This window comes from Triturus cristatus, chromosome 1_1, assembly GCF_964204655.1.
Source record: "Triturus cristatus chromosome 1_1, aTriCri1.1, whole genome shotgun sequence".
Classification (NCBI taxonomy): Eukaryota; Metazoa; Chordata; class Amphibia; order Caudata; family Salamandridae; genus Triturus; species Triturus cristatus.
In genome coordinates, this window is record NC_140579.1 from 252607851 (window position 1) to 252635269 (window position 27419).

Consider the following 27419-nt stretch of genomic DNA (forward strand, 5'->3'; position numbering starts at 1 on the left):
TTTTGAGTCAAAAACGAAAGGGATGGTATTAAAGAGAAAAATATTTTTGGGCAGGATAGACATTTTGATCAGACTGACCCTCCCCATGATAGTAAGTTGGAGGTGGGCCCATGATTTTAAGAGCCTCCGACATTCCTTAAGGACCCGGTCCGCATTGCTTTGTACAATTTTTTCAATATCTTGTGTTACCCGAATCCCAAGGTATCTCATGGAGGAGGTCGTCTTCAGGTGTTCACTGGCGACATTCCATACCATGATTTCTGTTTTACCGGGATTGATTTCATAGCCAGAAATACGACGAAATTCCTCTGCCCTTTTAATGACTGTGGGGAATGCTAGATCCGGGTCAGATGATAGAATGAGGATGTCGTCTGCATACAGTGCCACCCTCCTCTCCCACTCCTCAAATTTAAAAGATGGAGTATTCTCGTCTGTTCTCAGTACCTGCGCAAAGGGTTCAATATACAAGTCGAAAAGCAAGGGAGAAAGAGGGCAGCCCTGCCTTGTTCCTCTCGTCATTATGAAGGGTTCTGTTAACTCCCCATTAATTAATAACCTAGCTGATGGTGCTCCATACAACAAAAAGATAGTGCGACAGAAATATTCCCCAAAATTAAATTTCTTCAGGACCGCAACCAAATAGCTCCAATTGACCCTGTCGAACGCTTTAGTAGCATCCAGCGTAAGGGTTGCCAAAGGGAGAGAGAAGACAGTGGCAATATCGATAGCACCGACCAACTCCCTTGTCAAATCAGCCAATTGTCGCCCCTTAATAAAACCCATCTGATCCTGGTGTACCACTGAGCCAATTACACTCCCCAATCTTGCTGACAGAATAGTTGCGCAGATTTTATAATCGCTGTTAAGGAGCGATATTGGCCGATAGGAGCCGCGCTCAGACGGGTTTTTCCCTGGCTTGATGATCAACACAATAGTTGCATCATTCCAGGACTTAGGAGGAACCTTACCCTTAATCAAAATCTCATTAAAAAGGGCCGTCAGTGTAGAGACCAAAGTTGGTGTCAGCACCCGAAAGATCTCACCGGGTAAGCCGTCGGGACCAGCTGCCTTCCCTTTTTTAAGTGAGCCGATGGCTTTAATGACTTCACCCTCCGAGATTTCCCTCTCTAAATATTTAGATTGAATCTCGGTAAGAGTTGGCAACAGTATTTTCCCCAGCCAAAGATATCTTGTGGCTTGGTCCTCAATGGTATCCTCATTATATATGTCCCTAAAAAATTCCAGGAAAGCATTGCCGATATCCACATTAGAGGATCTAAGGCCACTCTCCCCTTCCACTTTTATCTCTCTAATATAGTTTTTAGCCTGATCAGCTTTAACTTTCCAGGCCAAAATCTTTCCTGCAGCTTCACCAAACTCAAACTGAGAGATCTTACTCGCCTCCCATCTCCTTGTAACCCTCTCTTGTAGGATAAAATCCAGCTGATTTTTTAGATCCGTGAGCCTCTCTTGCTCGGCAGCTGAGCCCATAGAGAGACCAAGATTCAGTACCACTAACTTCATTTCTGATTCTAAGGCTGTTATCTTCTCCCTATACAACTTCCGCCTATAAGAGGCTCTGTTAGTAATAATACCTCTAAGAAAGGCTTTCCATGTCTCCCACACCGTTGTTATATCAGCAGAATCCAAATTGATCTCTAAAAAGGTCTTGCTTTCTGCTGCCAGATGGATTATTTCATCCTCATATAATAATATTGTACGGTCAAAAGACCACCTAGCATGCCTAGGCTGTTGGTCACCTCTTAAGGAAAAAGAGATGGCCGAATGATCAGACAGGTGGGTTGGGAGGTAATCTATTGAAATCAGCGAGTTATTTAGTGAGAAGCTGAATAATGCATAATCTATCCTAGATTTATGTTTATACTTGGAGTTCTGAAAGGAGACCCCCAATTTATTGCCCGATCTCTCTCTCTCCATATATCCGCTAGACCCAGCTGAATCATGATTGACACCAAGGTTTGTCTAGAATTAGATAGGACATGGGCTCTAGAACTTGTTGATTTATCAAGTTTGGTATTGATAACGATGTTGAAGTCCCCCATCCATATTATAGGGTCTTGGGATGTAACCAGATGGTTTCTTATACATTCCAAATAGTGGGGGTCATCTTGGTTTGGCCCATAATATCCCACTAATGTATACGCTCGACCATCAACCAAAATTCGCGTTAAAAGCCACCTGCCACTTTGATCTTCTTTATAATCCAAGATTTGAACCTTCACAGATTTCTTGAAAATTATAATAATCCCTCGTATATTGGCATTGTGGTCCGTGGATATGAATTTATTAATCCATCTCTGCTTCCCTAGAATTTCAGAGGCTTCAGCCTTAAGAAGATGTAATTCCTGAATGACAATGATCTTCGCGGGGGAATCTCTCAAATACTGAAGAATACGATCTCTTCTGCTCCTTACGCGCAGACCATTAACATTCCAGGATAAATACTGTACAACAGACATTGTCCCGATTATCTACCCGTCTCCCAACCACCCCAACCATCCTTTCCATCCAGCTCGCCATACGCGATTGAGAATAGCTTGAAATAGCAGCCACAGTTGGGGACATCCTAATCTTAGAGAGAACTAACAAATGAGATTTTTTAATTGATTTCCACCACCCCCCAAATTCCCCCCCCCCCCCGGAAAACCCTCCCTTACTTCCTCTGACCTGTTGGACTGTCAGATTTACATCCTTGAGCAGTAACCCCATCCTCCACACTACTTACGCAGTCTACCCCTCTGATTCCCCAAAAATTAACAGACACAGGGGAGAAGAAAAATAAGAAATGAGTAATTTCCTAACAAAATTAGAAGAATATATTTCTCTTTTGATTCCTAGTATCTAAAACCACATTTGAGGTTTTCTTCCCCTTTTTCTTATTGGATTTTAGCCTCTTTATTTTTTTATTTTTTATTTTTTTATTTAACCCCTTCCTTAGCATTGCTTTGGGTGTTTAATTTTTACCGTTTTTTTTTTTGTTTTTTTTGTTGCTTTTTTTAGCTTCCCTTCCGATAGTGAAGAGATATATTCACTACCCAGAATTAAATACTTAACACCCCCCCTTGTGAGTTCCTTACAATATCAGTCAGCCATACATCCGCCTCCTGGGGAGATCTGAAATTACGCATTTTATTATTATGCATCACCCGCAAGAAGGCGGGGAACCTCATCTGTACCGTAGCGCCCACTGATCTGAATGTTTCCATTCGTTGGCCTAACTCCCACTGTCGATCCAATGTGGTTTTAGACAAGTCCGACCGCACCTTGAAGGGGAACTCAGGACTATTAACAGATTTTTCTTTTAGCACCAGGTTCAATAGCTTCTCCTTTAGGGCGTATGTCTGAAAATTAATCGGAATTTTCCTCGGTTTGGCTCTCCCGGGTTTTAATCGGAAAGGCTCCCGATGAATCCGCTGTATGTCCTTCTCCAAAGCCTCAACATCCTCATCGAAGACTAAAGAAGTTTTAAGTAAATTAATCACGAAGGACTTGATGTCCCCTCCTTCCTTTCCCTCCGGAACCTTAAGAAGTCGGAGATTATTTCGGCGTGAGAAATTTTCGAGAGACAGAACTTGGGGCAAAACCTTAAAAAAAGAGCACAGGGAGGGAGTTATTCGTACTGCGCTGCTCTGTTTATTTTTTGCTCCCTTCTGAGAGGTAATTTTCCCTCTAATGCGCTTATGTACTTCTTCCCCCCCCCTCCCCCCCCCTCTTCCTGGCTCCGACCTGCCCCTCTGTTCCTTAGGTCCCCTTCGCTGGCTGGATTACAACTCCTGACTTCTTCCACGTTAAACTCTTCGCTGATCCTCTCGACCGCCCTAGCAGCGATTGCCACTTTTTTACTAGGGACCTGCTTATGAGACACACTTTTGTCTCCTTTACACACTTTCTTCACTCTGCCGATGATTTTCCCTTTGACAGGTCGACCATTAGTGCTATGACCCTCCTCCTTGCTATTCTGTGGCAGAATCTTACCTTCAGGCTCCCTGACCAAGCCACGACTTACTTCCGTGCTGACCGGGACAAATGACTCTAAATCGTTATTCTGATTTCCATCACCCACAACCTCATCCGTGGAGACGTCTCGACAGCCGGCATCTGCGCCTCCTGTGGGGCCGCCGAACCTCCCTCGCAGGAATCCGCGAGCCGCCACTGCGTGGCCACGCCTAAGCTCCACGGCTGCCCGGCTCCACCTCAATAGAAAGGAGGGAGGCGGTAGCTTCGCCCCAGCGAAGCACATCCACGGGGGTTACTGGAGAGAAGGGAAGAAAAAAAAAAAGGGAAGCTCCTACGAAGCCGAAGCGCCTCCGACCTCCGAAGTCAAAACAGGAATCAAAAAGGCATTGCCATCAAACAACGACTGGAGGTACTGCTCAGAACGCGCGAGCCGCACTAGCCTGCGGCCGCCATGTTTTCCCCCACTATCGTACTAGTATTCACTAATGCCTACTTTTACCTGGCTCTTGACAAATTACCTATGTTTATGTGAGCCTGCTGTTGACCCGTATGATCCTAAATACACTTTCCTACTGTGATGAAATACATTGTGTATTTTATTATTTTATATTGGAGCAGTCGTGTGTTGATGCGTATAGCTTTTAGCATGGTTTAAACAAACCGCTGCCAATCTTAAAATAAACATTGTCAAATGCCAAAAAGCTTGTGCAGTGCGGATGGGTTATTTAACACTACTTTGCTGTTGCAATTATGGGGGCTACACTTATTCTCACCTCCAGCACTTCCAACCAGTTTTGCAGAAACGGAGGGGCGAAAGGAGCAAATAAGCGCCTATAAAACAGCAGAAAGTAAAGCATCATTCTTGTGCTCAGCTCAATTTATGTATAGCACACTTGTAGGCTTTGTATTTTAATATTAATATATACATATGTTAGTATCTCTCGCTCTCTATATCTATATCTAAATCTATCTTTATCTATATATATATACTACTTAATGGAGCTTTCAGTCAGTCTTCATCCATTGGTCTGTTGTGTCGTTCATTTTTATTCCGCTCTCCAAACCATAAAGCATTAGACAGTCTGCCAGCACACTTCAGCCATTGGCTTACCTCCCTGTGAGTGCCTGCATTCTGCTCTTGCCCAGTGTTCACATGTGCACAAAAAGTAGTCTCTTCAGTGGCAGGTATTGCTGGCCCAGTGTGTGCTTTTGCATGAAAATAATGACTTTGCCATTTAATTTAGACTTTTGAGGTGGGCCCAGCTCGCGCAACACTTCTAACGTGCCACATGAACAGCTAATGTGCCTTATATGCACTCATCACATCCATAATTCATTTGTTCCCCAGAAACACTATCTAAAAACACGTCTGCATGCAGATGCATGGTCATCATATATGAATGGTTTTTAAGTTTCTAAAAAAAACGTTCAGAGGCTGCCCAGGCGAGAATATGCATGAGCACATGCATACACGGCCATCTTTGTTTTTACAAAAAGAAGCAGCTTTATAAGATGACACCCTATGCATACCTGCAGATACCTGTGCATACATGGGCAGCCATCTTTAGGTGGTTTTTGTAATGGTTTAAAAAACTCTCACAAACCCAGCTAGTATTTTCAAAGGTAAAACATTGGTGCCAACACAAAATTTAGTGACTTTATCACTGCTTGTTTAACTGTGCAGAGCATAACTGACTGATGCATTAATGTCCCAGTTGGACCGGACTCCCCTGAATGGTAATTCATTAAACGCATTGCCTTCGCACTTGGTTTTAGAGCTATGTGCACTTTGCCACTGCCAACGAGTGCTTAAGTGCTTGTGCCCCCCTAACCCCTCCAACCAAAACATTGTAAAATTGGCTTAATCTTAAGTGGCACATTTAATTTACTGTCAAGTCCCTAGTAAATGGTACACCATGTACCCAAGGCCTGTAAATTACATGCTACTAGTGGGCCTGCAGCCCTCTTTGTGCCACACACCAAAGTAGCACTTTAAAACTGCACTACATCCAGTCTGCAGTGGCAGGCCTGAGGCATGTTTTAAACTTCTATTTCGATCTGCCAAAATAAACCTTTGGCCGGGTATAAATCTTCCTTGTTAATACTTTTAAGTCATCCCTAAGGTAAGCCCTAAAAGCTCCTACAGTAGGATTCATGATATTTAAAAAGTAGTACATGTCTGTTCAAGTTTTACATTCCTTGGTAGTGAAAACTATTTTTCACTATGTTAATGCCTTTCACTTCCACAGACGTGCATTGGGTTGCCTTATTAGATTTAACAAATGCTAACTTTCGAATGGGAGCAGGTCGGAAAATACTTCTTGGTTTCTTTTGATTTGGAAATTTTAAATCCACCGACTGGCCTCCTGTGTGAGCTATAGGGACACAACAAGCTCCAGAGACACGGCAACCTGCCTACCTGCTGCTGGTCCCTGCTGGAGTGAGTCCCTGCCCCCAAGTGGTGCCTACTAGGTCCTTGACCTTTGGTGTGGCTCTAGTGACCTCCTCCTACCAAAATCCCAAATCCTCCGGGGAAAGAAATGTCACTAAAAACTGCCCCGAGAACTGACAGAGGACCGCTGCCTACCTGCAAGCCAATCTAACAAGATGCATCGTGGGTGGGATTGACTGTGCCACAGCTCCTGCTACGTTCTTTTCCACTGCAAAAACAACAATTGATGGGCAGAATGCAGAACAATGTCATACATTCACCCCAGTACAGAGATCTGGGCCTAAATCCATCGTTTTTTTGCTCACCATGCCATTCCAGTTTGAAACCAGCCATATGCAAATCAGTCTTGACCCTGTGCCCCATGGGAACAGTCCAGCCCGAACTGCCAAGCCAGGTCCTCCCTGGACTGGAAACAAGCATCCTAGGACCGGTTTCGGGCTTTCAGCCCTCGTCAGCCAGGATAGCTTGATTCCAGTGGCATGGAGAGCACGGGACTCACATCTGAGCATACCCTTCCCACTCGGGGTGACAAATGCAAAAACAACAATTGATGGACAGAATGCAGAACAATGTCATACATTCACCCCAGTACAGAGATCTGGGCCTAAATCCATCGTTTTTTTGCTCACCATGCCATTCCAGTTTGAACCCAGCCATATGCAAATCAGTCTTGACCCTGTGCCCCATGGGAACAGTCCAGCCCGAACTGCCAAGCCAGGTGGGTGGTGTAGTGGGCAAAGGAACGATGGATTTAACCCAGATCTCTTGACTGGGGGAGAATGTCTGCATTGTCAGCATTCCGTCCATCAATTGTTTGTTGTAACGCTTTTCGCCCTAAGTGGGATGGGTATTCCCAGACGTGGGACCCGTGCTCACTACGCCACTGGAGTCAAGCTATCCTGGCTGATGACGGCTGATAGCCAGAAACCGGTCCTAGGATGCTTGATTCCGGTCAAGGGAAGACATGGCTTGGCAGTTCGGGCTGGACTGTTCCCATGAGGCACAGGGTTAAGACTGATTTGCATATGGCCATGTCTAAACTGGGGTGGTGTAGTGGGCAAAAGAACGATGGATTTAACCCAGATCTCTTGACTGGGGGAGAATGTCTGCATTGTCAGCATTCCGTCCATCAATTGTTTGTTGTAACGCTTTTCGCCCTAAGTGGGATGGGTATTCCCAGACGTGGGACCCGTGCTCACTACGCCACTGGAGTCAAGCTATCCTGGCTGATGACAGCTGATAGCCAGAAACCGGTCCTAGGATGCTTTATTCCGGTCCAGGGAAGACATGGCTTGGCAGTTCGGGCTGGACTGTTCCCATGAGGCACAGGGTCAAGACTGATTTGCATATGGCCATCTCTAAACTGGGGTGGTGTAGTGGGCAAAAGAAAGATGGATTTAACCCAGATCTCTTGACTGGGGGAGAATGTCTGCATTGTCAGCATTCCGTCCATCAATTGTTTGTTGTAACGTTCTTTTCCACAGCAGCAAATCCTCTTCCGTGGGACTTTTCGACGACTGTATCCGGTCTTGTGAAGCCCTCTTCGGCTACAGCCTTGTCCTGTTGTAGGAATCCGAGCTTCACAAAAACTACTAAGTCCGAAGGTAGAGATCTTCACTGGGCTCGATGATGACCAGCACCTCATTGATGACGACTACCTCACCAGCCTGAAAATCCAGCTTTTTCCCCCCTCTCTCTGAGCTTTTTCAGCCATTGTCGACTAAACTTAATTGAGCGCCTCCCTGTTGTCGGTTCCTAGACTACAGTCCTAGACTACAGTCTGCTGTCTGGTGCACCGAGGACTTCTCCAGGAAATCTTCAAATTTTCTTCCAAGTCTGAAGGTAGACCTTGACGGGGTGAACCTGGTATGTGTCTGACCCGCACTCAATTATGGTAGGCTTTAACTTTGTACTGGGTCCTAGTCTTGCGTGACCAGATAGCCACGATTGGTACTTAGTTAGTTTTGTTGCTATTTTTCTCTAAACATTCATAACTCCAGTACTGCTGATTTGGAAGCATTTCATTTTGGTGTTATTTTATTTGTCTAAAATTTACTTAACTTTTTTAATTGTTGTGGGATTTTTCATGTGTTGTGTTTCCATGTTATCACGGTTTGTGGGCTGCATAAATACTTTGCACATTGCCTGTAATTTAAACTTGATTGCTTTTGTGCCAAGCTGCCAGAGGGATAAGCACAGGTTAATTTAGTAACTGCTTCACCCGGACAAGGGTTGTGTTTATTATTTGAGTCGTGTTTCCACCCTTCTCAATTTATAACCCCATTGCTTACAGTAGCCAATTAAGAACATGGTGTAATCTCAACCTCCTTTGCAGATGACAGTCCTCTCGCGTGAAACATGTAATTAATTCTTTAGCCATCAATAAATTGGGAAGACACAATCGGACTTCTGCTTCAAAGTGCTGTTGGTATATCTGTTTTGAAAATCGACACAGTAGGGCTTCTGGAAGCAGTGAGTGACCTTCTGCACGTTACCCCATTTGGGAAACAACTGGGTGGGGTATTGGCCTAAATGTACAGAGAAACACGAAGTGGTGTGCTTTTCTTTAGCTCTGGCCCTGTTGAAGAATATGATCCCGGCAGCTACCCGCTTGACAAGTATTCAGTGCTAACTAAATTAAATGACCTAATTGGAAACGGATCAGTTGGAGTTATGAAGCCTTATTGAAGGCACACATTTGTGTGCTGCTTTGCAGCATTGACGAATCATAGGTTCACATGTTGGCATGTATGTTAAGTAACTTTTCCCGCTTGAGATATCGTGAGGCAAGTGTGTATGTGTGAATGCAGGAGCATTGAGCTCACTGCTCAGAACAATTGTGAAAGTATATTTTCTGGCACACCTGACCCTACCTCTTCTTCCACAGCCGGAGAACCTACTGTACACGTCGAAGAGGCCCAACTCTGTGTTGAAGCTCACTGACTTTGGCTTTGCCAAAGAGACCACAACACACAACTCCTTGGCAACACCCTGCTACACGCCGTATTATGTGGGTGAGTCTGTTTTTCATTTTAGGGCATGCAGCAGCTGTATGAAGTGGGACTTAAGCTAGGGCGTGTGATGGGCACTGCAAAAGTCTCTCCTTTTCCTATGCAAGAATTAAAATTCCAAGTTGCAACCAAACAGGACTGGCTGAACATCTTGTGGCCAACAGGGAACTGTGTGGACGCACAGGGTTTAGAAAGCCAGATATTTAGTTGCCACAGAATGTGTTTTTTTTAGGCCTTATTAGTGCAAAATCCTCTCTAACAGACCGGTACCTTACAGCCAGCAGCAGTGTAAGTATCCCTTGCACAGAACAAGCACAGACATCCGTGAAACACTCTTGCCACAAACACGTTTACTCGCTGCATTCGACCTGCTCGGGTAGTTGAGAAGAGACTTCATTAGAGCTAATGTTCATTTAACACCTGGTGCTTCGCTGAAATAGTAAACTGTGCTACTGTGGTGAGTTTGTATTCTGTGGCTCATTTCAGCGTGTCTGCAACACCCTTCATTTCTACCTTTTCTTTCTGTCTCTCAGCCCCTGAAGTGCTGGGCCCGGAGAAGTATGACAAGTCCTGTGACATGTGGTCCCTCGGCGTCATCATGTATATTCTGTGAGTACCAGGCTTGTGGCTTTGTGGGGCAGGGGGGAGATTAGTTACTACTGTGCTGTTCACCACTTGCCTCTTTGAAGGAGGGTAGGTAGCAAGTGAACCTCTGGGACTCTTGAACATTAAGATTTTATTTCCTCACATCGTGTTAAGGATGATTGGGTGGAACTCAATAACTGAGAGATCTGATGATGTAAGGAATAGCTGCCCCTACTGGTCTTTAAAGGTGGCTGGGGCTGGGATGCGATTGCTGGTTCCCTTTGCAGCATTGCTTGTGGGCAGTGTGACTCCATATTTATATTCAGGATTCTAATGAGGCTTAATCTGGATTGTTCTGGGGAGGGACTGCTTTCAGTGTGGTCGAATAGCACCTTATGCTTCCTGCTTTGCCCTCTTCATTGCAGGTATGGTGGCTGGCATGGACATTTGGTAGCTTTGCCAAATGAATACAGGATTTTATTGGCCCGAGTACAAACTCTTTGATTGTGAAACTTGAGTTGATCCCACTCTGACTGACTAACTCTTATCAAGTCAATACACAAGCAACAGGCATTGCCAAAGGGCAACAGGTCTGACTTTCTAAGGCATGCAAAGAACGACAACTATATAGGCAGATATATGTAAATTGAGAACATACAGATGGCATATGGTCACATTCATGCAGCAGAAATGAACCAGTGGGTACAGGAATAAAGCAGATTCTGTTCACCGTACAGTGGCATCAACCAAGTATCATAGGCATAACCCGACCAGCACCCTGCCTTTTTGGCCGACCACCTTTCCAGCTCCAGTGCCCCTTTGCACATGCACTGCCAGGGCACCAGTTGACTAGACATGTAATATGAACCCGTGGTCCTGAACGACATTCTTGTATCAGTCGGTGACGGCCCCAGCCTTACTCCAATTCAAGAGAGCTGAACGAACTCCACATCACAAAGCAGTAGTCAACCACTACTTCCAGTCACTTATTGACTGTATTCTTGCCTTTGACCCTGTAGAGCAACCGTATTTCCTTTGGCTTTGTTCACACAATACAAAATCATTATATATACATGCATACATAGCACAAAATAAAAGACAAAGAAAACCACAGAACACAATCACAGAAAGAGAAGGATGAAAGCAGCACAGGTGATTTTCACTGGTAAAACACAGACATACAAAGGTAAGACTAGCGGCGGGGAAAGGAGGGAAGGATTTGTGGTAAGAGGGAGTGAAGGATTTCAGAAGTGAGAGCATCCCACATCAACCAGCAAACAGTGAGTGATCAATTAGTTGGTCCACGAGCGAGAACATGACATAAAAGCACGTAGATAAATGCAAACAGTTGAGAGAATGTGAACGAGAAGACCGACTCAGAGTAAACAACTTGTTGAGTTAGTACTTGTTAAAAATGCACATTCTTGTTATGCAGCCACGTGTCGGTCATTCCACACTGAGTGTTTTGCTAGATCTCATGGACAGAACTTTGAGAATCCGCCATGGAAATGTGACTACCACACATCATTTAGTGAGTAGTTTGTGTACGGAGCAGTGGGGTTGGCTGTGTCTGTTTCTTGCAAGGCGCACCTGGATCGCAGTTCTCCGGTGACAGTCATGGAGTATGTGTGGTAGCATTGTGTGAGGATGGCCAGATTTTCAAGTTCGTATATCCGTTTTGTTCGTTGGCAGTACTGCGTGTCAGCAGGACTAGCTTCAAAACGTGACTCCATGAGGGGGGTCACAGTGAATGACTGCACAAGTTCATCTGGCTTACGGTGATGCATGGGAGGGTGAGGCAGCAACATGTACCATGTACTGATGTTCTTGACGAAGCTTACTGCTCATGACCCCTCTACATGCACACAACCTTCCTCTGTTCGCAAACTCACTTGTGACTGCCTAATTTATAGCATTTATTTGTTATTGGATCCTGTTATTTCAAGCGCAACAGTTCTGTATCCACACTATGTGAGAAAGTGCCATCTTTCTTGCATGGTATGCCCCCACTTTTTGCTGAATTGCTGATGTACTTTGACTGAGTGTGCCCTGGGCTCCTACCAATCAGGTGCCTAGGGCCTGTGTTCCTTCCCTAAAACTGCATGAAGCCTAAACCCAATTGGCATCTTTGGCCACATGTCAGCCCCTGGTAAATGGTACCATAGGTACTCAGGGCACTGGGACCAGAGAAGGCCTCCAAGGGCTGCAGCACAGATTGTGCCTCCCTTAGAGGCCCTGTACCCTGACACACACACACTGCCTTTGCAGGCTGAGTGTCGTGGTGCAGAACAAAACCGAGTCGACATGGCACACATCCCTGTGTGCCATGCCCACAAACACACTGCCCTGGCATACCTCAGTCACCCCTCTAGCTGGGTGCACTATGCCAGTGGTGAGGGTACAGGTGCATGAGCCCTGTACCCCTACAGTACCCAGGTCCATTCCTGGGCACTGTGAGTGCAGTGCTGCCATTAAGAGTATATGGTGCTGGGAGGTCGTCATCACGAACTCCACAGCACAATGATGGATACACTGAAGTTTGGTATCAAACTTCTCAGCATTAAACCCACACTGATGCCAGTGTGGGATTTAATGTAAGATGCACAACAGAGGGCAACTTAGAGTTGCCCCCTGAACCTAACCTACAATCCATGCCCTATCTGAGAGGCTGCCTAGGCTGCCACCCAGCAGACATGTTGCTGGACCCCTGGGTAGAGAGCCATCCGCTCTCCTGGGCCTGCAACAATGCACGTCCTGGGCGAGGTGCTAGGTCTTCTCCCCCAGGATGGGCAGGGGGAAGCTTCAAAGGCATGCCGCCTTTGTGAGCCTCCCCAGACCACTTGCTGTACTCAGCAACTGGTCCCCACCGGTTCTAACCCCCACTCTGGCGGGAGGCGAGGTGAATCACATCTCTGGGCTCTCGCCAACTTGAAGATGGGAAGCCCTACCCAATCAGGACTAGGCTACTGCCTCCCTCCCACAGGAGAGTAGAAGGATAGGGGGTGTGCCCACCCCAGGGAAGGGACCCATTGGTCCCTGCCCTTTACCTACCTGTAACACCCCTAAATTTAGTATTTAGGGGCACCCTGAACCTTCCTTCCTCAGATCCCGAATCCGAAACAAGCAAGAACAAGAAGAAGAAAGAAGACCTGCCGTGCAGCTGCTAACAAGAGGAAGACACCAACTGACTTGGCCCCAGCCCTACAGGCCTGTCGACCCTCGAACCAGCTCCTGCTGAAACCCGACGTCTCCAGTGGTCAGCAACCTCGAAAACCCCAGAGGACCTGACTACCTTGTGACTCAAAAAGACTGGGACTCCCACGAGCAGTGGTTCTGCTCAAAGCAAGTAACAAACCCCTGGTGCCAGCCAGGAACCGCGACTCCTGCACACACTGCACCCGCCAAGCCTGGCCTGTGCCGGAGTGGACAAAGACCACGAGGACAGCCCCCCGGTGACTGTGACCAAGAATCCAGCACCCAAGGACCCTCCTCGACGCTCCTGACAACGCCTGCAGCCTCAGAACCAGGGACCCCTCCAACCGCGACCAGCAGAGGGTAAGATTTCCCGACGCCAAAAGGCACCCGGTGCCCTGCGGCCCCCTGTGCCCAACTCCTGGGTGCCTACCTATCCTACAGCTTCCCAACTTACCACTCGAAGTGGTGGTCGCACCTGAAGAATCTTCGTCCCAGAGCTTGCAGCCTTTGTTCGTCTTGTAGCTTCTCCATTGACATCCATTGAGTGCCCGACTGCTCAAAAGCACCCTGCACCCAGCCGCCTGAGTGCCCCTGGGAGTGCAACATCTATCCTAATCTACTTCCCCCCATTTGCCCTGAGTAAGTGACCAGGAGCCCAGCTCCCACAGCCGCGTGGCCTGCCTGCTAGCAGCCACCAACCAAAGGCCCCCTGCCCGCCATAGGCTAACATTGGGCCTAACTCTCTCTGTACCCGGCGGCCCCTGTGCCACTGAGGGTGTCACAACTGTACCTACCTGACCCTGGGAGACCCCATAGTCTATGCCCAGGTCCTTAACTCTTCCAGTCGAGTACTTACCTGAAAGCCGATAACTCCCATTTTCTCCATAGGGTAACATTGACTGGTTTCACTTGGAAATTCTTCTAAGTGTCGAGTTTTGAAACTTTAAAATATTCACCAAAAATCAGCCGAATAACAATCAAAATTACACACCTGTTATCAGGAGAGATCCCAGTGCTGGATCTTGGTGCCCAGCACTGACCCTGAAAAGTAATCAAAACTGTACTTACCGATAACTTGATTTTCCTCTATAGGATAACATTGCCTGGTTTTTGCCAGAAATTCTTCTGTGTCGATTTTTGAAACATACAAATATTCCTTAAAAATCACCTGTGTAACAAACGATTTCTTCCAACTGCACCAGGGATGAATCCAGGATCCAGCCCTGAGTAAGAAAATCATACGCAAAGTAACAAATTGCATTCACCTAAAAACTCCCATTGTGCTCAATGTTATAATTGTGTTTGAATTGTGTTGCCTAGTGCAACAACTGTAACTATTGCATTTAAAAGTCTATTGCTTATTGAAAGTATACAACTACAGCATTTTATTCTGAGAAAGTATTTTAATACCTATTGTTGGTTCTAAAATAAAACTATATATTTTTATATACAAAACAATTGGCCTAGAGTTCAGTTCTTGTGTGTGAGACCATTTGCTGACTGAGTGTGTTCAACAAATGCTTTACAATGTTCTCTGATACTGCCCCCCTGCTCGACCAAGCTACCACTTTAGAGAGTAAGGTTATATCTAACTTTAGCCTCTGCCAAACCTCTGGGGACTGTGGACTCTGTACACCCTGTACCTATTTGGGGACAGTATATACAGAGCCACTTTCTTACACACTAGTGCTCTTGTGCACTAATCACCTGATCCCTCTGTGATAGGTTACATACAAATGCACTCCGACACAAGCAATAAGAGAAACTTGTAAGTTTACTATTCATTTGAAAAAACAAAGGGAACTCAAAAATCTACAGAACACTATTAAATTGGTGAGACTGACTTAGGCATATCCTTCCAAAGTGATCACTGGCTGTGTAAATGGCCTAAAACATTTTAATAAGATTTTTTGTTGTTGTTGCTTAGAGTGCTACTAATGATGTGTAGATCACAATAGAAAATTAAACATCCTTTAATAGCCCATGGAAGACCCATGGATTATGGCATATACATACCCTTTTTTAAAAACTTTGTGCAACCAGTGCATTTTTTTATCATCTCAATGTAAGAGACCCCATATTTTATCTGGGAATGATTATGGACGTTTTTTGCGCAGTTTTTTTTATTGTATGGCAGTTGAATATTAGCGCAAAATGTAGTGCTGACTTTAGTATTGCACACCACTTGAAAGAAGTGTATGCGATTGCTTGCTTTGTGTTGTGAAAGGATGGGCTGACTTGGACAAGGTTTTCCAGACTTGGCAGTAGGGAGAGGAACAAACACACCCACGACTATTTTGTGGGTAATTTTGTCATATTGTGCGAGATGCATGAACTCTTTCATAGATTCACTTTTTAAAATTATTCCCAGTCAAGATTTCCATCTGATTAGAAATTATTCAAACACACTAGGCTGTGAAGAAAGAGCTACAGAACAAAATGTCCTCTAGCATTGCATCTTCAATATATTTGCATGCTTTCATCATTCCCTGTTGTCAGACTGAGAATGCCTGGTAAATTAAAATAGCAGTAAACTGTGTTAAAGTGACAATCGACCTCAACAACTGTTTCTACTGCACATCATTTGTGAGGGAGTCCACAAGAAGAGCTCTAATCTAACCTGTTTTTTTACCTTATCCTGATACTTTTCCCCTCTGCTCTGGAGGTCTTCCAGTGCTGACTTTCAGTGGACTGCAAGTTTTTGTTAGCAGTTTAAAAATAAAAAATAAAAATGTGAACTTTTTGTACGAGTGGGACCGTTGTTCTTGCCATCAACTTCCATCCTGATTAATGAGCAAAAGAGATCCCATTTAAATCTTGCTCTGACTGTGGACAGAAGAAAATGTACACGGACCCTCAAAGTCTGTGTATTTATTACCTTTATCCAACGAACAAGGTATCTTGTTGCAATATTTGTAAACTCTTTACTTCCAGGACTCTGATGGACAGAGAAAGAAGGTGGGGACTTTACCTGCTAGAGAAAAAGAAAATTCACCCTTTCAAATGTGATTCCTCCTCCTCCTCTTGGGACAAGTGCACCACCAAGCACTTCGATAAAGGTGGTGAAAAAACGGAAACGTAGATTATCCAGAACTGGAATTTTCACCGAAAGTGCCTGTAGTCACTTATTCAAAAGAAAAAACGAGTGTTTTCTCAGAAAAACTCTGTAAAAACGTCAAAGATCAACTTCTTTGAAAAATGTTAAAAAAATTCAGCTCCTTGAAACCTTGTCCGACCTGCCATCATTAACAAAGATTTAATTTTTGTCTTCAACCACCGCTCCTCCTTTGAAGTCAATAGTGCAGGCCTCAGCAATGAAGAGCTCTCTATCACAATGGTATAGTCCGCCACTACGCCGTCAATGACAGTCTACTACTGCTCCATGGATGTGTAATATCCCATCGTTGATGAGCATTTTGATGTCTGACCTTCCCACCGTCAACGGCAAAAAAAGCTACTACCTCTTTGATGTAAACTACTCCCTCGTCAATTATGCTCATGCTGCTTCCCTTCAAACTGATCCATAGGGTGCACCTTAAATTCATCTACTGAAGACAGTGCTTTTACTTGTCATTTCATCAACAAGGATAGCAGGAGAGTTTTTAGGCATTTACCACAGAAGACACTTGGGTTTCATTTACTAAAGACAAGGTAATCCTACAAACAAACCCACATTTTATGTCCAAAGTCCCGAGCAACTTTCATTTGATTGAACCCATTATGTTTCATTATTTTCCCTAATCTGACGTCAGCAGAAAAACCTTTGCACTTGGTCTTTGTTGGCAGATGCATTAGATTGTACATGGACAAGACAAAAGACCTAAATCGTACCATATGTTTGAGTCTTCCAGCCATCCAGGAGCAGGCTGCCACTGTCCAAGTTGGGCATAGCATGCTGTCAGCCTGCATCTCCTTACGCCACAACAAGGCAAAGCATTCACTCCTGTGTAGAGTGAGGGCACATCCCACCAGAAGCATTAGGACAACTGCTGCACTTTATGATGGCGTGCCTCTGCAAGACACTTGCTGAGCAGCCACATGGAAAATCAGGCACATGTTCAACAAGCACTACTGCCTAGGTATGAATGCAGTTTCCATTTTCAGCAGTGAGGCAGTCACTTCTTTACAAACGTTTTCAATAAAAGTGAGCCTGCTTCCTGCGTTATTAAAATGTTATGATTGAAGCATGTGAGTATATGAAGGCACCAATGCTAGAGAAGAAAATATTGACCTAAATGTAAGTCCTATTCGCCAGGGTTGGTATTGTTTATATATTACTATACCACAGTAAGATATCCCAATTATCAACTAGTCCACTATATGGGGATTCCTATCATGTCCTACAGGAATATCTATTTGATATTTGACGATACACTTCATCTGTCATATGGTGGTGTGCTTCATCATGGGTGCCTCCTCTCACCCAGGTACGTGAATACCACCTGGATAGGCTCATCCATAAATAATCCCTAATTTTCCTTAAGTGGCTATCCATGTTATAATTAAAAAAAAAATATATGTAACTGGATGTTTTAGTGAAACATAATGGTTTCTACATCCATCAATGAATTAGCCTGCATATTTTAGCCAAAATCTTATTACCCATATGGGTCACTAGGCTTTCTTTATGGTTATAAAACGTCCTCCCTCACCCTGAAGGAGTGTAGAAGTTAAGGAGGTATATGGCTCTCCTAACTGTTCTCCGTAGTTGTATGTGGAATCTGTATGAATATGAAGAAATAAATCTATATGTTTGACTTTTTTTTTTTGTGTGAAAAAAGATGCATTTAATAATTCACCAGTTTTTTTTGTGTTCACTGCATTGCTACAATTTCTAATACTAACAAATGAAATCCCTCACCAAGTGCATGTGTGCATACTTGGCTCTTATTAATTGAGTATACTCCGCACATGCATACTGATCGCAAGCCGCCTAGCATGTATTGCAAAGAAGCACAGTGCATACATCTTGTATCTGTCCCTGACTTACCCTATGTTATGTTAAACAGCACTTGTATCGTGCACAGCTATTCCAGTGGAGTGTCCTGGCGCTTGCCCTGCAGGAGGTTAAATAAGAAGCAGAAACTAACTAAAAAAAGAGTCTTCAGTCTCTTTCTGAAAATCTTAGGATCACGCAGAGCAGGCAACTCCACTTGTAGTTGGTTTCAAGCTGCAGCTAGGAACACATTGTGAGAAGTTGGCCTGATGTATGATGTCACTAGTTCTAGTGTACACCTTATATCAGTCCAAATACCCGTATGGTGATTGGTTGTAAAGTCAACCTTATAGACCAGCTATCCTAGTGGTAGCATGGACAAGAGCAGTCTTAGGCTAAACTCTGAATGGCATGTGAAGCCAGCTGTGATACCATATATAATCCCTTGAATACCAAATGAAAGGACACCACAACAGATATATATATAAAATAAAGTGTATTTATTCTAGTCAAACCCTCAGCACTCTTTATGAGATTAGAGGTAAGTACAACACAGTCTTATTTATGCATACATTAAGTCACACAGGTAAGTAATACAGTCAGGCCCTAGGGGCCACGCAAACCATATACTAAGTAAGTGGTATAAGGACCACTGTCACGGAAATAGGATAGGCCTAGGGAATCGCTGGGGCTACACTATACTACCAAAGGTTAGGAAGTGGGAGGCCCACGGGATTCAGGTGCAGAGTGGAAACATTCACGCGTAATGCGTAAAAGTCGATAGAAATAGTAGTTGTTAGCAATTAACAGTTTAAGGACACTTCTGAAGCAGCTAGAGGGTCGAGACTCGGAAACTAGACCCTAGGATAGTTACTACCCTTGTGAGCACCGAAGTACCCAAGTTACCTAGCCCACAGGCTGCGGGTGCATAGGTGTGAACTTGCGTCGGGTTTCGTCGTGGACTTCTATGGATGCCTGAAGGAAAGTTGCTGACAGGCAGTCAGTGAAGAGTGTCCGGTGGATCCCAAGGCTGGGATCAAGAAGAGAGGAGACCTGCAAGCAGAAGGGACAGAGTCAAGGTCACTAGCCAGTGACCACGTGGAACCAGGAAGGAACCAGGTGATGTTGTGAAGATTGCAGGTGAAGGTGAAGCTTGTCGCTGCAGCCACGAGGACCAGGGAACGTCGGGGACGACCAGGACCAGGAGGCGAGCTGTCCCACGAAGGCTCTTGCTGTCGGCGGCGTCGAAGTTGGACTAGGACTCACCAAGCCTTGGCAAGCGGAACCCACGAAGAATGGAGGACTTGCTTCTGGTGCAGACCAGGAAGGTCTGGGGTGCTTCTCTTTTTCAAAGAAGCAGGAGCCAGTCTGGAGGAGCCAAACCAGCGGTGAAGATTACAGGATGCGTCGTCACAAAGGCCACTAGCCAGCGGGCAAGCAACCGGACAGACGCGGCAAGCAGAAAAATGCAGAAGGGCCCCACGCAGGACTCGTGGAGTGTGGGGGGCTGGTCTTCGGTGCAGATGGTGCTTGGGGTTGGGGCTTCTCAATCCCCGGTGCACAACTTCGAGGGTGCCTCAGAAGCTGCGCTTGAAGATACTAGCCACTTTTCCCAGGTAGCCGGTCCCACGTCTCTCGTCGCCTCCACGGATCTCAGCTCTGCTGTGGATGTGGATCAGGGTCGGAGAAGTCTGGAAGTCAAGGCTCTGGTCGGGCTCTGCAGTCGGTCCCTCGTAGAACTTTAGCAAAGCAAAGGGTAGTCTCTTGATGGTGCCTGTTTGCACAGGGTAGCCACTCCTTGGCCACAAGGGAGATTCTTCAGTCTTCTTCTTTCGTCGAATGTCGAAGGTCCAGAGTTTCTGTTCAAGTTGCAGGTTCAGGATAATCTAAAGTCTTGAGGCCCAACTCCCACTCTTATACTAATCTGGGGGGCTGGGATACCTGTTAGGTCACGCCTTATGGGTGGGACCTGGGAGGGGGTGGTTACACCCACTTCCCTTTGTCCAGTTTCGCGCCAGAGCTGGGGCTGGAGTGCCCCAGCGCCGGTTTGAACTGGACTATGCAAGGAACACCTTGTGTGCCCCAGGCATGTCTCATTCCTTTCAGCCCACCCTGCCCCAATACACTAAAGGCTGTCTGGGGAGGTGCTAGCACCTCCCCAAGCAGGAAACCTATTGTCCAGGCCTCCCTGGCTGGGATCACTCCCAGCAGCAGGAGGTCAGACTTGTGTCGTGGCAGCAGCATCCATTTTGTGATGCTGAGGCTTTGGTCAGAGGCTAACAGTAAAGTATGATTTTAACATGTCTTTCCCTCTAGAAGGGGGGAATAATATCCTCATGTCCAGAAATGGTATGGGGGTATTATTCCACAGTGTTAGACACCTTACACGACATGTTTTGATAAAGCCAAACCATAGTTACCATAACCGTTTAAGATTATAAGGCACTTTAAGAGTATATGGTAGGCTATATCATAGAACAGCTATAAGGACATGGTTCCGAAAGCTGCAGACAGGCTCAGCTCATGCTAGAGCACCATCTCACATGTTACCAAGCACTCTGCCTCCAGGACTGTTAAGGCCTGCCATAGGAGTGGCTGATGGGTACACATGTGTCTATATGTAAGTTAGGTATAGGAATACTACACCTAAGCAAGGGGTGATTACACGACCTTGCCCCAGCTGAGTGATCAGCCAGTTGTGTCATAATGGAAGGCCAGGCCAGGGGTGGCATAATACATGCTGCAGCCCCTGGTAGGCCTAGGGTACACCCATGCCCTGGGTACCTAGGGTACGCTGTACAGGGGCCAATAAGGTGATCCTATCCAAATGGGTTATGCACCTAAAGTACATAGTATCAATTTAGAGAGAGAACAGCAGGGCTGTGGGTCTGATTAGCAGGCCCACAGCCACATCCAAGTCGAAAACCAGTAAAGCAAAAGCAAAAAGTGGGGGTGAACATAGAAAGCAGACCCTACTCTCCTACACACATGTCATAAGCTTGGTGGAAGAACGCAACTTCATAACCAGAGCATAGAACCTAAATCTTGTTCTCAGATAGTCCGGGCCATGCCCATAGAGATCGGCATGAGCAATTACCAGAGATTTAAAATTCAACCTTCTTCACCGGCAACCAATGCAGGCTACGCATGTGTTGCCTAACGCTAACCCTCTTGGGAGGCTCAGAAGTAGTCTGGCCGCGGGGTTTTGAATAACCTGAAGTTTGTTCAAAAGGTAGCCAGGCAGATCAACATACAGCGCGTTAGCATAGTCTATGTGGGATCTGATCAGAGCTTGGGTGACCGTTTTCCTTGCTGTAGTGGGGAGTAGCAGTAAGAATTTTTTCATTCACTGCCTTCAGAATACCGAAGAATATTCCCTATAGCTTTTTTAATCTGAGGGCATTGAATGAGATACCCAAATTCTTAGTAGCCCCCCTACCCCCGGTGGGGCGACAGCCCAGGGGACTCATCCGGCCAAAAAGCACGCCAAAACTGCGGGGGGAAGTTACCAAAGAGGAGGATCTCTGTTTTGTCCTCGTTGCAGTTCAATTGGGCTAAAGTTAACCACTGAAAGACTGCAGTCAGGCAAGTTTTTGCGTTGGAAGGACTAGACTTATTTTTGTACCAGGTGAAGAGGAGCTGAGTATCATCAGCATACGAGATGACTTCGGCTCCCAAATTCTCTGCTAGCTGAATAAGGGGAGACAAGTAGATGACAGCAGAGGGACCCCTGTAGTCATCTTCTGGGGGGGAAGCCGCCAAAGTCGGAATCCAGATTTGCTGAGTTCTATCCTCCAAATAAGATTTAAGCCAGTTCCAAGCTGACCCCACCACACCGATATCCCAAAGGCGGGCCAGGAGCGGGGCATGCGGGATGGTATCAAACGCAGCCTACAATTCCAGAAGCACCAGAGCAGCCCTTCCCCAGCATCTAAGGTTTCACAGATGGCCTTGGATATTTCAACAAGCGCTGATTCTTTGCTGTGAGAAGATCTGAAACCAGATTGGGCCGGTTGAAGGAGATCATGCTGTTCCACAAAGCCAGATAGTTGTTTATTAATCTGTTTTTCAAGAACCTTACACACAGCTGGAAAAAGGGAAATAGGGCGATAGCTAGGAGGAAGGCCTGGATCCAGTGCAGATTTCTTAAGCAGACGAAGAATCATAGCCATGTTCGAGGCATATGAGCTGTAGATCATATGCGTTGGCACAGATCGCCATCTGGTGTTGGGCCTGGAGGTTTGCACTTTTTTTTTTCTTCGGAGAAGTCTTTGTAGTTATGAGGTAGGTGACTCCTCCCTTTGGTTATAGTGCGCATGGTCATTGACTCCATCCCCAGATTGGTTTTTTCCGCCATCGGGTTCAGATGGGTTTTGCTGCGCTCCGGTTCGCTATTGTTTTCGAACCCTTTCGAAGCGCAATCCTCTACCCTCGACGATATTGTCTTTCGATCGTGTTTTCCCATTCCGCGCGTATCGTGTACACGGTAAAAGCCTTTGATCGAGAGCTTCGAGGCGGGCTGTCAGGCCTACCCATGCCGACCACACCAGCAGTCGATGGAACGGACTCCGTTCAAACTATGTCCCGGGTGTCGTGCTAAGTTTCCACGCACCGACTTGCACGAGGTCTGCAACCTGTGCTTATCCCCGGAACACGAAGAAAAATCCTGCAAAGCCTGTCGATCATTCCGATTGAAGAAGACCATCTGTGATCGTCGGGCATCACGCCACAAGATGCAACGTGGCAGCTGCTCGGTATCGGACATCTTAGGCGAAGAAGAACACCGTCCTGCCACACAAGCTGGAGAAGAAGAAGAACTGGTCTCCTTGTCCGAAGCCGACTCCGACATGGAGGAAGACCTGAACGTCAACCCTGGTCAACGTACCTGGAGTACAGATCCCCCTGTACCCACTAAAACAAAAGATAAGGCTCTGGTATCACCCTCAGGCTCCGGTCGACAGAGTTTCAGATGCCCTGCCCTCCAGCCCGGCTATGAAACAAAAACACAAGCCTTCCCCCAGTCTGGTGCCGAACCAACACTTTCGGCACCGAAGCATAAGGACAAACATGTGCCACTTCCCACGCAGCCGGCACCGAAAACCTCTGAGCCGAAATTAGATTTAAAGGACGCCTACTTCCATATTCTGTTCACCCAACTCACAGGAAATATCTCAGGTTCTGTAGTAGGGGATCTCTGTGTATAGTCATAATCTATGAATAGTCCCGCCAATGTGCGGGGACCCCGGAGCAATCAAAATATCTCTTAAGCTGTCCTGCATTTGCAAACCTGCAAAGACACTTAAGAGACAGACAAAATAATACAGCCTAATAACAATATGGCTGCACTGGCCAGCACTTCCTCTGAAGTGAACACAAAAGCCAAAATAAAGTTTAAATGTCATTTTTTTTCACATCTGACATGTTCCTTTATTGTATCACACTCCCTTCACCAAAATCCCTTTAAACAATAGAGAGGAAGGGGTGGACAGACAAGCCCTATAGGCTGTCATTATGTGTCTGCTAAAGGGATACCGTGCCTTTAAGGAACTCTCCAGAGACCCCCGGTATCCCAGGATGCACAGCCAAAGCAAGTTACTTTCAGTTCTTTTTTCCGGCTCCTGCTAGCAGGACCCTGGAGCTTGAGCTCTACCCTTTTGGGTGGATATTTGGACTAAATTTTGTTTTTTTGGATAAAATAGTGTGTTCATTCGACGTCTAGAGCCTTTCTCTACTGCATCCTGCAATTTGGTGCAATTTGACCCACTCTTAGCATGGCTTTATTTGATAAATGCCCTGAGTGTGGGAGGAAAAAGGCCAAGACGGACCCACATGATGTCTGTATCCTCTGCTTGTCATCCTCGCATGTCCCTGCTACCTGTGCCATCTGCAAGACCTTCTCCAAGAGGACCCTGAGGGACAGAGAGAAGATTCACCTCCAGGGACAGGAGAAGCAGAGGACAGGTGGGACTTCGGGGCATGGAGGATCTCATTCCCCTTCCTCTGCCCATGCTTCAGCCACTGGAGGGACCTCCGGGCAGAAAAAGGAGCAGAAACGACACCTACCGGCTGGTAGGTCGCGTTCGACGTCGAAGGTGACGACGTCGACGGCGAGAGGTAAAGCACCGGTGTGTTCGCCGTCGATCCAGGGCTCTGGATCGCGGCGTTCTCGACGTTCGACGTCGAGAGAGGGGCCGGCGAGACCTAGGACTAGGTCGCCGTCGAGGATTCCACAGTCGACGTCGACACACCATCGACGTCGTACCGAGCCCCACGGACAGCGCAGATCGCCGTCGAGGCGACCCCGCTCGGCTCCTTCGCCGTTGACTCATGGATCGACGCCGACGACATCGACGCCGAGGCACCGGCGACTGCCGTCGAGACGAAGAAGATCGCCGTCGAGGCACAGATCGCCGTCGAGGCACAGATCGCCGTCGAGGCCAGTCGTGGATCTAGGAGACCACGGCACTCCCCATCGTTTACTTCAACACGGGATAGGCCCGCCAAGAAGAGAAGGGTGGACGGGAGTCCGGACGGTGCTGGTCCAGGTTCTCCTGCAAGGAGTGATGGAGCTCCGCAGCCTCTCCCTCAGCCGCTGCCTCAGAAGCCTCCTACGCCTCCTCCTCCTCCTCCTCCGCCTCCTCCGCCTCCTCCTCCTAAGCGACCTACGCCACCTCCGCCACCGCCGGTGCCTCAGCTCCCGCCGTCTCCTCGGCTACCGGCGATTCCTAAGGCTCCACGCAGACCGAGGTCACGCTCTCGATCTCGCCGGAGGTCACGGAGTAGACACAGGTCGTCCACTCACACAAGGCATGGACGACGGAGATATAGATCTCGTTCCAGAGGCACGAGGTATACGGACTCTTCTAGCAATGGACGGCTCTCCCCCTCGTTGTCGGAAACTCTGCCTACTCGAATCTCGCCGGTGGATGATATTGCCACTTTCCAGGATGTGCTGATGAGGGGGGCGGCGAAATTGGGAATCTCAGTAGCAGTCCCGGTTCCCACTACCTCGGTGATATTTGAGACATTGCACAAGGCTCACCTGTCACGCCCCCTCCTTCCTTTTGTTCCGGGTTTGGAGGAACCAGCCATGGAGGTCTTCTTGACACCAGCCGTGGTGAAGTCTGCTCCCTCACGGTTGCAGAAGAAGTACAGGGCCCCTGATAAGGACCCGGCGTTCCTCAGGGTGGACCCTCCCCCGGACTCTGTCATTGTGGTTGCGGCTCGTAAACAACACTCTACGACGCCCTCTTCCACGGCTCCTCCGGATAAGGAGAGTTGCAAGATGGACTCCTTGGGGAGGAGAATGTGCTCTACGTCGGCCACGACTATGAAGGCTGCTAGCGCCTCCGCCCTGCTGGGTCGCTATGACCGATCGCTTTGGGACTCTCTGCAACAGTTTGCTGCCTCCCTGCCTAGGGACAAAAGGGAGGACTTCCAGGAGGTGCTGAACGAGGGCATGATGGTCTCCAACCAGATCATCAGTGCGGCGGGGGATGTATCGTTGCTGCCGGCCCATGGGTACTGTCATGGAGTACACATGAGGAGACATTCCTGGCTGAGGCTTACCTCTCTAAAACCTGAAGCGCAGCAAAAGATTGCTAACTTGCCTTTCTCTGGCTCGACGTTGTTTGGGTCTCATGCGGATGACGAGATGGCCCGCATGAAGGCCGAAGCAGAAACCCTGAAGGCCGTGGGGTTGGAAAAACCCAAGGAGCAGAAGAAGTCATTCCGTTCCTATGGCAGGCGTTATTCTAAGCAACGCGGTCAGGGGCGTCAGTCTGGTCACCAACAACAGCACCAGCAACAACAACCGTTCCCGAGGTAGTCCTTTCAGAAGCGCCAGAGGGGCAGAGGCCAGCATCAATCCTCGTCGGGGAACAAAGGCCCGGCCGGGTCGAAGCCCTGAAAGGTCACTTCCCCCTCGTCCGTTACCCGCTCCGGTGGGGGGGAAGTATTCAATACTACCTGGCAGAGTGGAGGACAATAACTCAGGACAAGTGGGTGCTGAATATTGTTTGCAATGGATACAGTCTTCGTTTCACCAGCCCGCCTACACAGATTCCACCAGTGCGCTCTCCCTACATGGTGCGGGAGCTCCAGTGGGAGGCGGACGTTCTGTTAAAGAAGAAGGCGATAGAAAATGTTCCTTTGAGGCAAAAAGAAAAAGGCCTTTACTCCAGGTTCTTTCTCGTCAGAAAAAAGGACAAGAACGAGTTCAGGCCTATTCTGGATCTGCGTCAAGCAAACAAGTGGATCCGCAGAGAAAAGTTCCGTATGTTGTCCCTGCATCAGATTTACCCTCCGTTGCATCGAGGAGACTGGCTGTGCGCCATAGATCTGCAGGACGCTTACTTTCATGTGCCGATCGCACCAAAGCATCGCAAGTTCCTAAGGTTTCTGATAGGCAACAACCATTACCAGTATACAGTACTCCTGTTTGGTCTGAAGTCTGCACCACGGACGTTCTCCAAGTGCATGGCAGTGGTGGCAGCACACTTGAGGAAGAACAAAGTGTTTGTGTATCCATACCTGGACGATTGGCTGATCAAAGCTTCCACGTTCCGGGAAGCCCAGTGTCACTTCAACAGGACAGCTGCCTTGCTTCATCGCCTGGGGCTGCACATCAACATGTCGAAGTCAGTGCCATCCCTGTGCAGTGTCTCCAGTACTTGGGGGCCTCAGTCAATACCTTGAACGCAAGCGTGTGTCCTTTGGAGGAGAGACGCTTATCGATCCGTGGGAAGGCCCTGCACCTCCTCTCAGCCCACTCTCCTACAGTGAGGACGGTGTCCTCTTTACTGGGGTCGATGGCTTCCTGCATCTTTCTCACCCCCAATGCACGTCTGCATATGCGGCCCCTGCAGGAGTGTCTGGAGGATCAATGGGACCAGAGGCGGGGGCGTTGGGAGGACACGATTCATCTATCCCAACACGCTCTCCAATCTCTGAAAAGGTGGTGCTCCTCAGAGAATGTTTGCAAGGGGACTCCCTTTCACAAGGATATTCCGGTCCAGACCATAGTGACCGATGCGTCTCTCCAGGGCTGGGGAGCGCATTCGGGCCCTCTTCAGATTCAGGGGATATGGTCACAGACGGAGATGACTTACCACATCAACTTTTTGGAACTCAGAGCAGTACACTTGGCCCTGAAGGCGTTCCATCCCTCCTTCACGACGAACTCCCTGCTAGTGCAGACGGACAATACTACTACCATGTATTACCTCAACAAGCAGGGGGTCTCCCTTTCACGCACGCTGTC

The 27419-nt window shown here is 47.2% G+C and overlaps 1 protein-coding gene across 1 annotated transcript in view; it reads left to right on the top strand.

Annotated features, from left to right (window-relative positions):
• The window catches only part of LOC146870092 (MAP kinase-activated protein kinase 2), a 626925-nt gene that overhangs the window by 564491 nt on the left and 35015 nt on the right, over window positions 1-27419 (top strand). Inside the window, exons 5-6 of the mRNA XM_085627880.1 lie at window positions 9318-9444; window positions 9975-10050. Of these exons, the coding sequence (XP_085484006.1) occupies window positions 9318-9444; window positions 9975-10050 (203 nt within the window). The remainder of the gene's footprint in view (window positions 1-9317; window positions 9445-9974; window positions 10051-27419) is intronic.